Raw genomic sequence first — 14,701 nt, 5'->3', positions numbered from 1 at the left:
AAAATGTGTCGTTGGTTGATGATAGGCTGCTGAACCTAAAATTGGCGCTGTAGGCATAAAACACGCTGATAAATTTTTACTCAATATTGACATGAAAAAAGTTTTTGTTAGAAAAACTTTTTTTCCTTAAATATGTCACAGGAACATTATTCCCAGAAAAGGTAGATATTTAAAATACCTATCTGCAGAAAAAATTTCATCGATTTCTGAGATGAGGTTTTTTTGTAATATCGATTTTAATTTTTAAAACTAATTTTTTTCAGTGTAGAAATCGGTATTTTATTTTTTGGATGTTTTTCCAAAAAACTTCTGGGAATTTCACGACAGTCCGCCATACAACACTTTTTTGTAGGTCTTGTCATTTTGGAGTTACATCGATTTATAAAAAATCCATGAAAAAAAATTAGGCCCTCATCAAATGTTACTCTTGACAATTTTTGAAAAACTAAGTATGCAGAGTGGCTTAGAAATACCATATCTTTATGCCCACCAAGTTTCATTCGATTCTGAGATGGTGCTGCCAACCGCTGGTCGAGTTGGCACGAAATTCGTCCACTGCTTTATAAAGGGTTAAAGAGCTCGATGAGTAGTACTCGCTAACATCATTTTTGGAAAATGGCGTATAGTCACTTTTTCATATTACGGCAGTCTGGCGGATGGCATCTCGCGTCAAGTAGAAATCAAATGCCGACACCATTCAATTGAAGATAGGCTGCAAGACGTGGAGAGCACTACGGCCATAGTTAGTTTCGGATTAAATAATATAAACCACGATCATAAATAAAAAAAACCTTATGTATGTAAAAAGTATCTAGTTGTACAAACCGGTGTAAAAATTGTTATAAAATGATGACAAAGCATTTTAAAATTACGCTGTCGCAGCTTCGGGTACAATCTGCAAAATAGTTTTACGCTTACCGTCGTATGCGAAACCATTTGATTTAAAGATCTCGCTGTCGTAAAACGGTTTCAAGTTGTGAATGTCGACAGTCTTGGCACGTTCGATAAGATCCTTCTCCATGATTTCCACATGGGTCGCTCTCGGTCCCTCCTTGCAGCGAATGTACGCCAGCTGATCCATTGTCAACTGACGAAGAATGAAATACAACAATTCCGAGTGATCTTTCTGGAACGACAGATATTTCTGGAAGGTTGAACGCATCTTCTTCATAACGCTGAACTTCTGAGCTTCGATAAAGCTCTCCAACATCATACGAATGGCCATGTTGACGTCGACGTCCTGCACAGTGTCACGCAGATGCATCCGTGCGTGTGCTTCAGACATGCGGATAACGCTTTCAATGTGTCGGACCGTGATCGGCAAGGAACCGGTCGACAAGGACTCCTGGCGCAGCTGGGAGTACATCTTGGCGATCTTGTCCTGGTCCATGTTCTGGAAAGTAAAAACGAAATAAATTTATAATACGATTGCGGTCGCTAGGCATTGATTTAAAAATAATCACCCTCCCTCTTGTTTTGACACTAGTTATGCCTAAGTAGGTAGCCTTTGCTCGCAAGGCTAACTGGATATGACAATAAGTATGTATACTAAATATTTAGTAAAACATTAAAAACTACTAACCGTGAGCTTGGGATGAACGTTCTCCTTGGAATAAACGATGTACTTCTTAAGCAAATCTTGCGGAATTTGCATACTATCTATGGGTTGGGATTCCGGAATGACCTCATCCATCGTTGGATGATTTTTGATGTGCGAACCGACAACGAACCGGGCCAGATGTTGATCTTGCATAGGGTCGTACTCATCCTTCACCACGCAGAGAATGTCGAAACGGGAAAGAATCGGCTCCGACAGGTTTACGTTCTCGGAGAATGTCAAACTGGGATCGTAACGACCACCAATTGGATTGGCAGCGGCAATTACGGCGCATCGAGCCTGCAACGAGGTTATGATACCGGCTTTGGAAATCGAAATCGATTGCTGTTCCATGGCTTCGTGAATGGAGGTACGATCCTGATCATTCATTTTATCGAATTCATCAATTAAGCAGACTCCCTGATCCGCAAGGACGAGTGCACCGGCTTCTAGGGTCCACTCGCGTGTCGCTGGATTTCTACGCACGTAAGCTGTCAGACCAACAGCAGAAGCACCCTGACCAGTCGTAAATACGGCACGAGGGGCAATCTTCTCCGAATACTTGAGGAATTGTGATTTGGCTGTTCCAGGATCTCCACAGATCAAAATGTTGATGTCGCCTCGAAGTTTGTGTTTTTCGCCATGGTTTTTGGCTTCTCCACCAAATAACGTCAATGCCAAGCTGCGTTTGATATACTCATGTCCATATATAGAAGGTGCCATACTTTGAATGATGCGATCGCTTATCCGTGGATCTTTACTCAATTTTTGAATTGTGGATATGTCTTCGTCTGTGAGTGAAGCCACAACCTGTTTGCTATCTTTCACTACAAGATGATTGGCAATTAGGACTGTTGCAAATACGGGAAAACCTTGCTCGGTATTTAACGATCCATCGTAGTTATTGGTGTAAATTCCTGTTACCTCGATCTCATCTCCAGGCTTGCATTGATCGCAAAGATCCGACAGTAGAATACAGTCCTTGCTTCGCGGAATACGACCAGCGGGAATTCGCCCTGGTGACTCCTGTAGTGTAACTTTTTGGTAGTTTCTGTACAAAGTCTGTTCCATGTTGATTGAAAATGGGCCACCACTTTGACACTCCGGACAGGATCCTGGTTTTACCTCAGTATTCTGGCTCTGAACAAATGGTCCAAGGATGTAACCACATTTGACGCAATCGTACTTGATAACAGATAACTGTGGCAGGACTCCAGTGGTTGCAGTTACAACTCCAAGAGTTCGAACCAATTGATTCAAATGAAGTTTTCGGAATGTACGCAACTCCTCTACCAAAGGCAGATCGGAAATTCGAACATGAATTTCGTTTGTTACTCGCTCATAAGTAGGGTAGATGCTAAGAACCATTTCCTTTGCAACTTTATCCAAAATTTCGAACATTTGAAACGGCGCTTCTGGCAAGAAATAAGCCAACACATGTTGGTTATTGGCCACATCTGTATAAGACACAACAAAGCTTGACTTGTTCTGTTCACACATTCGTCGAATGCGGTCCCGGTACACATACTGTCCTTTATCGTCAACGAATGTTCTCAGGAAACTGTTGAACCGATTAGCAATTTCTGTACGCGGGCCCAACATTGAAACCCACTCTTTGATGCTATGCCCCTTGGTGTCCTCCAAGTTCTCAATCGATTCGATCATTTCAGTGTCCTCCACCTCACCTTCGGCTGCTTTTTCTGCGGCACGCCTTTTGGCTCTTGGTATGTCATCTTCGTCGTCACTACGCTCGTAGAACAGCTCTCGATCGTCACGGTGAACCCCTTCAGCACGATCCCTCCGACGCATCTCAGCCTCTGCAGCTGCACGATCCGCCTGGGAGATGTCGCTGTACACTTCCTGGTCGAGCTGATCCACATCATAGCGATCCAGATGTGGAACCGGGCGGTAATCACTGTTAAAAACAGATAAAAAATAAATAAGAATAGTAAAGATATGCGCTGAAATCCAAAATTGTGTTTACAATGATATGGAAATGCTAATACAGTGTTGATCCGATTTTAACACTCCCCGATTTTGTCTGCCACCGATTTTATAACGTTTTTGACCCGATTTTGTCACCGCAACAATTTTTTGTAAATAATAAGGTACAGTGGGGCAAGTGGGTAAAGGAAATCGTATAGTTCATGTTCATCAATTCATAAAAGATGAATATAATATTGAAATTGATTATATTTATGACATAACGAATCATCTATCCAATCTTTATATGCCTGCGAACAAGATTTTTGAAAAATACCCTTAGGATACAAAATATTTAGAAAACTAAAACATCTGTTTGAATTTTCCACTTGCCCCACTTGTGAGGTAAGTGAAAAAATAAGTTTAAAAGAGGTTTTTTCAATATAAGAACACATTTCCTGTTCATATATTTCATGCAAACGATAATTATACTGAATAGAGCACAATTGTGTACTGTTGTGATGCTTTTTGATACTTCAATAAAATCAAAGGGCACGGGAGTGCCTCCATTACATGAGTTTTTTTTGTTTTCGCTACTTAAACTTTTTGAAATCTAACATTTTTTCTCCATTTGTGTCGAACATTACTCTCTATTTCAGGTTTATAGTAAGATAATGAACCTTGGCGATAGTGTTGTTTTGTGTATGCAGATGAATTATCTTTTAAATATTAGGCAAAACTGGAGTCATCAGTGTTGTGCTTCAAACAACGAATGGAAGTCTTCTAAATTTCGATTAAATAAATCATACCTGTTGTTGATATATCTGCAATAGTACTGACTCTTGTATTTAACCTCCACAAATACATTTTTTTCACAAATTATTCATCAAACGGCCTTCGAATGATTTCAAATTGGAGTGAAATGATAGCCTTCCGGTACAACTTTGTTGTAAGAGAAAGGCAAAAATATTAAATCAACTGGAAACATTTTAAAATTAAATTGGTGGTGCAAATCGAAATTATATTACAAGCACTAACAAACCTACGAATGAGAATAGATAGTAGGTATCTATTTTCATTGCAAACTGAAGTTTTATATCACTTACTTTTCCATATTATCTCCAAACAGCTCTTCCCCATCTTCATCTTCGTCGTAATTGTCATCTCGTATGGTCATATCACCCAGAATTTCTTCCTCATTCTCAAATGGTTCAAACTCGCCAACCGGAGAGGTCATTGCGGCGCGTAGATTTCGGCGATCCAAGTCGCTCGGAGTGTTTGGTGGTGGAGAGCTAGGATTGTCCTGCCGGATATAACAAAAGTGTGAGCATGTATATTCATTACCTACTCCACTATCATACTTACAGACATCTTGTAATCTGCGGATTAATGTAAAACTTAGCTACAAAACGCCTCTGCAACCGCACAAAATTAAATAAAATTAATTACTTTTTTTGAAGGCACGTTCGTTCACCATAAACTACAAACGCAACTCTAGCATTTACGCGCGTAAACTTGACAGTACTGCAAGAAATGCAATCAAATGTTTACATATTCTAAGAATGAAAACCCCAAATAATTAAGTTGGAATACACACAGTGAAAAGGCTTAATAACTCACACGGACATTTGAAAGTACCCATTAAATGGTATCAAGTATTGCCTGATTTTCTCAAAATTGCACGAGGCGAACCCTTTATGAAAGGTACCGCCGCGCTTTCTGCACCCCGTTTACTTCTTGATTCTTATGCGTGAATAGCATTGCGGTGTATCGTTTGGCGCGGCCGTACCTTTCGACAGTCATTCGCCGCGTGAAGTTTTGTGCAAGTACCCATTTGGGAACATTACAAACGCCGCGCAGTATCCAAAAAATCTGACAATACCCATATTTTATAAACATTCTGGAATGTCAGAAAATGGTCATTTTTTTGATGGCATATAAAATGAATATTTTTACCCCATTATAAAATATCTTTTTTTGGGGGCCCTTCTTAGCCGTGCGGTAAGATGCGCGGCTACAAAGCAAGACCATGTTGAGGGTGGCTGGGTTCGATTCCCGGTGCCGGTCTAGGCAATTTTCGGATTGGAAATTGTCTCGACTACTCTGGGCATAAAAGTATCATCGGGTTAGCCTCATGATATACGAATGCAGAAATGGTATCCTGGCTTAGAAACCTCGCAGTTAATAACTGTGGAAGTGCTTAATGAACACTAGGCTGCGAGGCGGCAATGTCCCAGTGTGGGGATGTAATGCCAATGAAGATTATAAAATATCTCTACTAGCATAAAATAATGGGTAAATTTGGCCCATGGTTTTAATTATTCAACGACGCCATATTTTTTCCCCCAGTGAAAGTCCGTGGACGAAAATTATCAAAAAAGCCCACAAGAAAGTATTTTTTGGAGATCCACCATCCATATTCCAAGGTGTAATGGTCCGAAAAAGCCTTGGAATTATTCTAAATGTCGAAAGATATCGGAAGATATTGTCAACTGAGCTGAAAAGTCTAGAGTGCTTTGAAAATAGGTCGTATGTGCAAAAGAGAGTCTCTCTTTGGATCTATTCTCTTTAGATTATTACGAAACTATACAAAAGTTTACTTCGAATTTCATGGCAGATATCCAAAGTCAATGGCTTTGTCTATCATGCTAAAGTGGAAATGTAGCAAAACATGCAAAACTAGCCGATATATTAGCGAAAGAGAGCGTGATCAAAGAGAATCTCTCGTTTGCACATACGACCTATTCTCAAAGCAATCTAGAAGTAAGTTTTTCTATACATTCATTCATCACATGCCCTTTTGTAACAAATTTATTACATGTTTTTATAGGCAGATCTTCATTCCTTCAACTCCCAAGTAGTTTGCATCTCTCTGAGCGAAAGGAACTTCAAGTATTTCCTGGATACCAATCTCACAAGAAGACGGTGGCCGTACGCGGGCAGAAAAGTGTCGAAGCAATTTTTCAAGACGGCTCGCTCAACAGTTTTGTTTTATTTTCGATTTTCCGATTTCGAGGCCTCCCGAATAAAAAAGTCCAATAGAATTACAATAGAAATTGTTGTAACAATATGATAAATTTAATTGTAATTACAATAAACTCTATTGTTGCTTACAATAGAATAACAATTAAGAATATTGCTTTCCACCACAAATCCTATTGTAAATGGCTGTTTTACAATAGAAAATAGGGGTTGTTAGTTACCGTAACAATAAAAAAATCGTTTTTTTCTCGAACAAATTTTTGCCATTACAATAGAATTTATTGTAATTGTATTGTCAACATTTTTCTGTCAATAGATTTTATTGTTCGTTTATTGGAACAACAATAAGGCCATTTAACCTTTTGTCTGTGCTCTGGGGTCAATATGACCCCAGGCCACTTTGAGTGGCTACCATTTTTTTAGTTTTCAACCGATTCTCCTAATTTTTGGTAGTTTGGTAAAACTCGCCGAGATCTGTCTTCTAGGTGCAAATTCGCTTGAAAAATCTTGAAAATATTCGCTACAGTGTACTTTTTTCAAAAAACTTACGTTGTCTGTGCTCTGGGGTCAAATTGACCCCAAATTGAAATTGCTATAACTTTTTTAATGTTTGGCCGATTTTAGATTTTTTGGGCTGTTTCGAAAGATAATTTAATCATCTTTTAAATCGTTACCAAAGATTGGCTATAGGTGGACGGGTACATCGTGGGGAGGGATTTTCGTAAAAAGGGTACAAAAACAGTGATTTTTTATGCTTATTTTACTTATATCTGAAAATCCTACCCATTTTGAACTACACCTTTTCGAAAAGGTTAAGCAGGAAGGCGTGTGCTTTCACATGAGGCATTGATTAGTTTAGAGCTTGGCCGCTAGGTGGTGCTATATTTGAATTCATCATTTTAGACTACTCAAGTAATTCCGATAGTTGGAATTTTCCTCATTGTAAATATTCTTATCGCACAAATTTGAAATTTGTAAAGATGACGTCTTTAACAACGTTTGTCTGGTGGGAATGGACTGTCATGTGACGGAATAAATAATTAGGAAATTTACAATTAGGCGGCACTAGTGTACCTACAATATTCTTGCATATATGAAATATTACTTCAGCTCGAGATCCCTCATACCTACACCCAAGTTGTATTCGGCAACATTATTCAGGATGTCCAGGACTACAAAGCGGTGCTCAATATAATGCGCACTTTTTCCAAGATACGGCGCTAGTGAGCTGTTATATTTGAGTATATTGTTCCATGTGAGATCTGATGTATTTTGGTTTGTAGCATTTTTGGCAAACATGAATGTTGTGGTAGAGTTCATCATAAGTTTTTTTTGTATTCAACCTGCTCCAGCGATGCTGCAAATAATAGAATGTGTTCACAGAATATGTTTTAGGTCATCCAAGTGCACAGCCTTATGTGCCGACACCTTCCTAAAACAATTTTAAATACTGATGGCAGTGAGATATTGTAAAAACAAGGCCAAATATATTCAATTACTCAACGCAAAGTAATTTAAGCAATCAACATAAATTTAAAATGTTGCATGTAGGAATTGTTGGGTTAATTTACTTTCATCAATTTAAAAGTTATGTGGAATATCGCATACCCTTATCACGGTTTGGCGAAACCGTCGAAAACAGCTTAGTCAGATTTACTTAACTGGAGCGCGGTGGATTGACATGTTCAAACGTGCTCACATATTGGACAGTGTACGATTTAGCGGTACATAGCCGCGATCGTCATTGATGATGATGCATTGGCGCATATGTATAGGACACTAAGGAAAGAATTTGTTTGGGTGAGGAGCGCGGAATAATAACTTAGCCAAAATGATAGAGACAATAAGAGTCTTCATTGAATCTACATACACGTATACAGGTGTATTGATATAAAGAGGTTGTTGCCCAGTATGAAAAACAGAGAGAACATGATTTTGTTCTTACCAATATAAACTTGAAGGGAAATATTGATATTGGGGTCTAAGTGGTTCGGAAAAGGAAGAGCCGACCCGAAGGGGTAATGATTCTTTAGGGAAAGGGGAATTTAATTCAAAGTCCAGTTGAAAGAAAGAGAAAGCAATTTATTGATTGATTTTTAAGAGTATACTTAAAATCAAAGAGTAACACAAGCGGTAGCTGTTAATAGCTCGGCGGTATGGTGCGCTGTTTTACAAAGAACCCATGCTGGGTTCGAATACAGATGTTTAAGTGAAGGTTTTCACAACTCCGTTGGTTTAGTAGTATCATGCATTATGAAACATTTGGGACTTGTTGAACATTACTCTGTGAGATAGCAATGGTCAAGTTTAGGTGTAAAAGAAAGGGCAGGACTTAGAGATACTCATTTTATACAAAAGATATATTAGTAAATTGAAGTAGCCACTTGAATGTGTGCTCGAAATAAGAGAGTTTTAGAGTGGAAAGAGAACAGAATTTTTCCAAGAGAATTTCAAAGGGGACATCCAAAAAAGGGGGCAAAGTTTCGTAAAGTATGGAAGTCCAATATTAAGGCTGAATTAGCTAATTTATGACAAGAAATTAAATAACTATTGTATAAAATTTGGAAAAAAAGAAGTTGTTTCGGAATTTATGGATTTTTCAAATAAGCTGATTAAGCATTTCGTGCAAGAGAACTTTAGGGAGCATCCATAAAGAATGCAAAGTTGAGTAATGAATGGAAGCTAAAAATTGAGGATATTTATGAAGTTAAAATTAAAACCACATAGTCTGAACAGATAAAAGTGGGATTACGTTATTTAAGGATTCTCGGACTTTTCGTGGGGTCCAAAGTCCAGTCTGATGCAATTCATGAAATCATTATGAAATTCAGAACTCGGATTGACTATATATACCGTGCGCTTCTCCAATTGACTCGGGGTCAGTCCCAAATATTCAGCAGCACCTTTATTGGAATTCGGCGCTTTCTAGGTTTCCCTAGCCGGCCTACCGAATACTCCAATTGAGCTCAGGGTCAGTCCCAAATATTCAGCAGCACCTTTATTGGAATTCGGCGCTTTCTAGGTTTCCCTAGCCGGCCTACCGAACACTCCAATTGAATCAGGGTTGTCCCTTAGACACCTCGACACTCGTGACTAGTGCACGAATCGAGATCTAAGTTTAAATTAATAACTTCTTGAAAAACATAAGTGAACAGTTAAATGTCCGTCGCGGTAAAATCGAGAATCGGTGTTAGAGTCTCAGAATAAGTATCGATAAATAAAAAGTGTTAGTATCTCTGGGAAAGACATTGTCATACGGGAAATAGTGCAAAAGTTTGAAAACGAAAATATTCGAGTTTATAATTATACGAAAGTGTTAATTGTAATGAGTGTAATGAAAGTTTATAAATGTAAAAAAAGTTTATAAATGTACAAACAAGTGATACATAAATAATAAAGTTTTATTCTAACCGTAATTGAGTGTTTGAACTAAAAACCCGAAAAACCAGTGCCGCGCCGTCGGCTTAGAACACTTCATATATCGTGGTAGAAGCGTCTTAATATTCCGCTCGGGACATTTGCACTCCATTTCCACTCCATTTCCACTCCGTTACATATGGTGACAGCGGAAAAAGACTGTTTTCGCAACAGAGGAACGCTAATTTTTGATTAAGTGAAAATCAGTGCCGAAAAAAATAAGAACAAACATCAGATAAGTAGAAGTGGGTTTGCGGAGAAAAAAATACAAAAAAACGACCTCAAGATCGAGCACCAGGTCTTAGATATGGAAACAACAATAATACATGGAATTTTAATATGGTAAGTAACAAACCTTTTTCTTTAATTTGAATGCCTTAAAACATGTTGGATATTATTTCGCATCATCAATAGTGAAAATATTTGCTGATTTTGACATTATTCAAATAAATGTCAAGTTTGGACGATTCATTTGAAAAAGATTCTGAACAATTAGAACAAATTCGAGAATTCTTTTCTAAGGAATTCGATAATTTAAACAAAAATAGAACCAGAACCAGGTCTTTACAGGGTATTTTTCATAAAACAGAAATCTTAAAAGCGGCGTTAGAAGAATTCGAGAACATTGTCCAAAAATATGAACAATTAAACGAAACTGAAATTTGGAATGATTTAACAGATAAACTGGATATTGTGAAAAAGAAATATGAAAATTGTATTCAAATATTAGAAAATACCAAAACAAAAAGAAATACGGAAAAGAACTCTGAAATTCAAGCAGGGAAATTTCATAATTTGAGGAATAGACGTGTGAGTGTTAGTGAAGATCATTTTCCAATTAGTATTGAGGATTTTTCGAATCTGAACGTGTCCATATCTGGCACAGATTTATATTTTGGACCAATACGTGATCCTAATCTTTTATCATCTACATTAAATAACGCTGATCAATCTGAAATTGATACCAAATCTTTGATATTAAACGAGCTACAAGAATTTAGTGTTAAATTTGAGCCGGTATACAAATCATTCTTGAACAAAATGGCTTACGAATTCCCCACAGAAAAAGCAATTAAATGCATTCCAGAATTTCGAGGAACAGCAGCTGAATTGGATGGCTTTTTGTTCCAAGCAGACTATTTTGCAAAATTCATTCCACCAAGGAATGATCAGAATGAGATCCACGAAACCGAAACGGAACTCATTCATGTAATATTATCCAAATTGAAAGGACCAGCAGCATTGCATTTCAAACGAATACATGCCGATACTTGGGTAGAAATTAGAGATAATTTGCAAAGAGAATTCAAAGGAAAATTGAAATTAGAAGAATTGTTTCAAAAGATTGAAACGTTGGAACAAGGGAAAACAGAGACCTTTCAAAGTTACAAAGATAGGGTGCTTACTATGAAACAACACATTGATGAATATGAAGCGAACAGAGGGGGCGGCGAAAATTCATACGCTCTCAGAAACTTACGACTTCATTTCTTAGGAGGGCTTAAAAATAGAAACTTGAAAAACTTAGCCAAAGCACATAAGGAGGATAGTTTGGAAAAGCTGATAACTTATCTGCAGGAGGAATGTATAGATGAGGAGCAGATAGAACAAATTGAGCATAGATTGCAGGATGCTCATATTGCAGAATCACACAGACTTGAAAAAGAAGAGCAAAAATTCAACAACCAAAGAAAAAACTTCGGAAATTTCAGAAACAGAAACAATTTTTACAGCAACAGAAACATTGACCATGACGACAGAAATGATCATAGGAATAGAAATAATGACAGAAACCATTTCAATGGGCAATCTAATAACTACCAGCAAAATCAGAACTACGGATATCCGAATAATAATAGTTATCGAAATCGAAATGATAACTATTCAAGAAATGACAGACATTACAATTCCCTCGCAACGAACGAAACAACTTTGAACAAAATTCTTACAGAAATAACGGTAACCAATATGACAACAATCATAGCCAAAACAATAGAAACAATTCGAATCAAAATTATCGGAATGAATCACCGCATCAAAACAACGGAAATAGAAATTACTTTAATACGAACGGAAATTCAAACTCTGAAAACAGAAGATTCGAACCATTACGTGAAGGAAACTGGAATAACCGAAATTTTGAATACAATCAGAAGCAAAAAAACTAAACCATGGGGGTTTGGATAGGAAAAAGATAGACGGATCCCACTGTTTTTATACACAAGTATATGATACTGATGCACAATACGAAGAAGAAGAAACAGGAAAATTATTTGCAACAAGCCCTATGTATGGAGGCTTTTCAACCGGTTTTTATTGGAAACTGGCAACCGCAGAAAATCCACAATACAATGAGAGATACTACTTGGATACAAGTATCTGTTATAATTTCATTCATCAGAGCACTGCAATCAAAGTCGGAGCAACAAAAATAGACCCATTCAAACATGCATGGATATGCGTAAATGGTAAACAAGTGCCATCCATTGGAACAATATGGATTCATTTAACAATAGGAGAACTAATCATACCGACAAAATTCCACGTGGTGGATAAATTAGGAGTACCAGCCAAAATTGGGTACAAATTTGCTAAGGAGCATATCGAATCAATATACATGAATTTCGAGGAAACACGTTTTAAACTAAAAGATCAGAGAACACTTCTCTAAATGTTTACGGATTTGTAAGCAAGGATTTAATAGAATATGAAGAAAGAGATAAGTACGAGAAAAACATCGATTCGGTTATCCAACAGAATAAGCAGAATTATGACTTTAAAAGCGATATAGATTCCGAATCTATCACAACAGAATCTTCGAAACCCGAAACAACTGAATCATTCTCAGAAATAATTGAACCAATAATGAATGAATCAGGTAGATTTGAACTTTTTTGCAAACAACAAGAATCAATTCGGAACCCACATAATGATGGTCTAGAAAATATCAACTTCAATGTCGACACAAAAGATAATACATGGAAAACATATCCTTACGAAGAGTTTGTAAAAGCAATGCCACAGCTTAGACAGAAATCAATAAGATTGACGACAAAAATACTTGAGGAATATGAAACAGATGCTTTTAATAATTAACAGTCTATCAGCTTATAAAGAACTGAAGAATTTCATCGACCTTCCGTATGGTCTAAAACCACATTTAAATGGAAGAATTTTTTCATTTCCTAATAAAAGAACTTGGGGTATATTAATGAATGGTACTAAGGAAACAGATTTTAACTCGAAAGTATTTTTCAAAGGACTCATAGATGGATTCCATAACGGTCCAGAATTTGCCAAGTTGGCGAAAATTATTCAAGTATTCTCCTTTAAAGATTTACTCCACACATTAAGTTTAGACATTTTAAGATACATAGCAGACACATTCAATAAGGAATTCATAGTGTACACTGCAGATAGAGACAACAATGGAGGCTATACTTACGACAGAAAATTAGCCAAACTAAACGAGGACATGGGATTTGTATTTGTAGCAAAATCAGATAAAACGTGTGGTTATATAGAAAAGCCACAAGACATTCAAAACTCAAACATTGCAGCTCAAGTTACAACGGAATTAACTTATGATAATGATAAATATTTCATGGAGTTGGCGTCAGTGGACAAGCCCATGAATAAAGTAAAATATTTAATAGATACAGGTTCTTCAGTAAACCTATTAAGATATGATTTATTAAGCTATGTAGGCGTTAAAAGTTTTAATACGGATGAGATAATTACACTAGTGGGTATAGAAAATGGTAGTAAAGTAACACTCGGGAGAGCAGACGTAGAATTACTTATCAATGGAATAAGATTTATAACTACTTTTCACTTAGTAGACAATTTAATAATGCCAGGTATCATTGGAATAGAATTCCTTAAACAATATGTATCAAACATTAGTGAAAACTTCAGAACAATTACTTTGAAAGCGGGTGCAAACCATTTCGAAGGTTCGATATCAAGTAGAAACAACAATAGGTACGTGCATACTATTAACAAAATTCAAACAAGTACATTGATCAATCAAAACACGTATTTTAACCAATTCGAAAACGATTGGCAGCATAATGATGATGAGATATGTAAACCAAATCAAGTTATCAACAACATGAGTCCGGAATATGGATCGGATCATGCAGATGAATATTATTACGACGAAACTACAATGATTGAATCTTCAGAACAAAAATTGAATGATAATATGGGCGACAACGATATTGATGAATATGAAGAAAACGAATATCGGGAAGAGAATTCAGAAATACAATGGAAACCTGTGGATTTGGACTCCAACCAAGACTACAGCTTGGTAGAAAACAAGAATCGAGAGCAAATAAGAGGCAATGAACGCAGTAGTAAATTACTAGAAATAATCGAATTCAAGCATTTAAAGAAACCTAACTTCAACGCGATAGAAGAAATTATGGCGAAATATAGCGACGTATTTTATTTGAAAGAAGATAAGCTTACAATTACGAATGCTGCAATGCATGAAATTGAAACCACAACAAATGTACCAATTAATAAACGACAATGCAGATTTCCAGAATCTACCAAGAAGCATATTAATGAAGAAATTGATGAAATGTACAAGCAAGGCATTATTAGGCCAAGTAAAGTCCATGGAATGCACCTGTGTTATGCATTCCGAAGAAAGATTTTGATGAAGAAGGAAACAAGAAATATCGAATTGTAGTAGATTTCAGAGCGTTAAACTTGATTACGAAACCATTCGTATATCCAATTCCATTAATAGATGAAATAATGGACAATTTG

General features: G+C 36.9%; 1 protein-coding gene across 1 annotated transcript; it reads right to left on the bottom strand.

Moving 5' to 3' along the window:
- Window positions 1-777: 777 nt before the first annotated feature.
- LOC134226739 (DNA replication licensing factor Mcm2) lies at window positions 778-5,044 on the bottom strand. The gene is made up of 4 exons (XM_062707702.1): window positions 4,886-5,044; window positions 4,627-4,823; window positions 1,583-3,512; window positions 778-1,393 (listed from the first exon to the last, which is right to left on the bottom strand). Exons 1-4 carry the CDS (start codon window positions 4,889-4,891, stop codon window positions 869-871), a joined length of 2,658 nt encoding a protein of 885 aa, XP_062563686.1. The 5' UTR covers window positions 4,892-5,044; the 3' UTR covers window positions 778-868.
- Between the last annotated feature and the right edge of the window lie 9,657 nt (window positions 5,045-14,701).

The sequence above is a fragment of the Armigeres subalbatus genome, chromosome 3 (genome assembly GCF_024139115.2).
Source record: "Armigeres subalbatus isolate Guangzhou_Male chromosome 3, GZ_Asu_2, whole genome shotgun sequence".
NCBI classification, from domain to species: Eukaryota; Metazoa; Arthropoda; class Insecta; order Diptera; family Culicidae; genus Armigeres; species Armigeres subalbatus.
Note: the sequence above shows the minus strand (reverse complement) of the source record. Positions and strands in the feature narration are given on the sequence as shown.

What these genes read in the sequence shown, in the direction of transcription:
- LOC134226739 (XM_062707702.1), bottom strand. An exon ending in TTTGGAGATAATATGGAAAA is followed by an intron (nt 3,513 to 4,626) that starts GTAAGTGATATA and finishes TGTTTTTAACAG; the next exon opens with TGATTACCGCCCGGTTCCAC. An exon ending in ACGTTCATCCCAAGCTCACG is followed by an intron (nt 1,394 to 1,582) that starts GTTAGTAGTTTT and finishes TTTACTTTCCAG; the next exon opens with AACATGGACCAGGACAAGAT.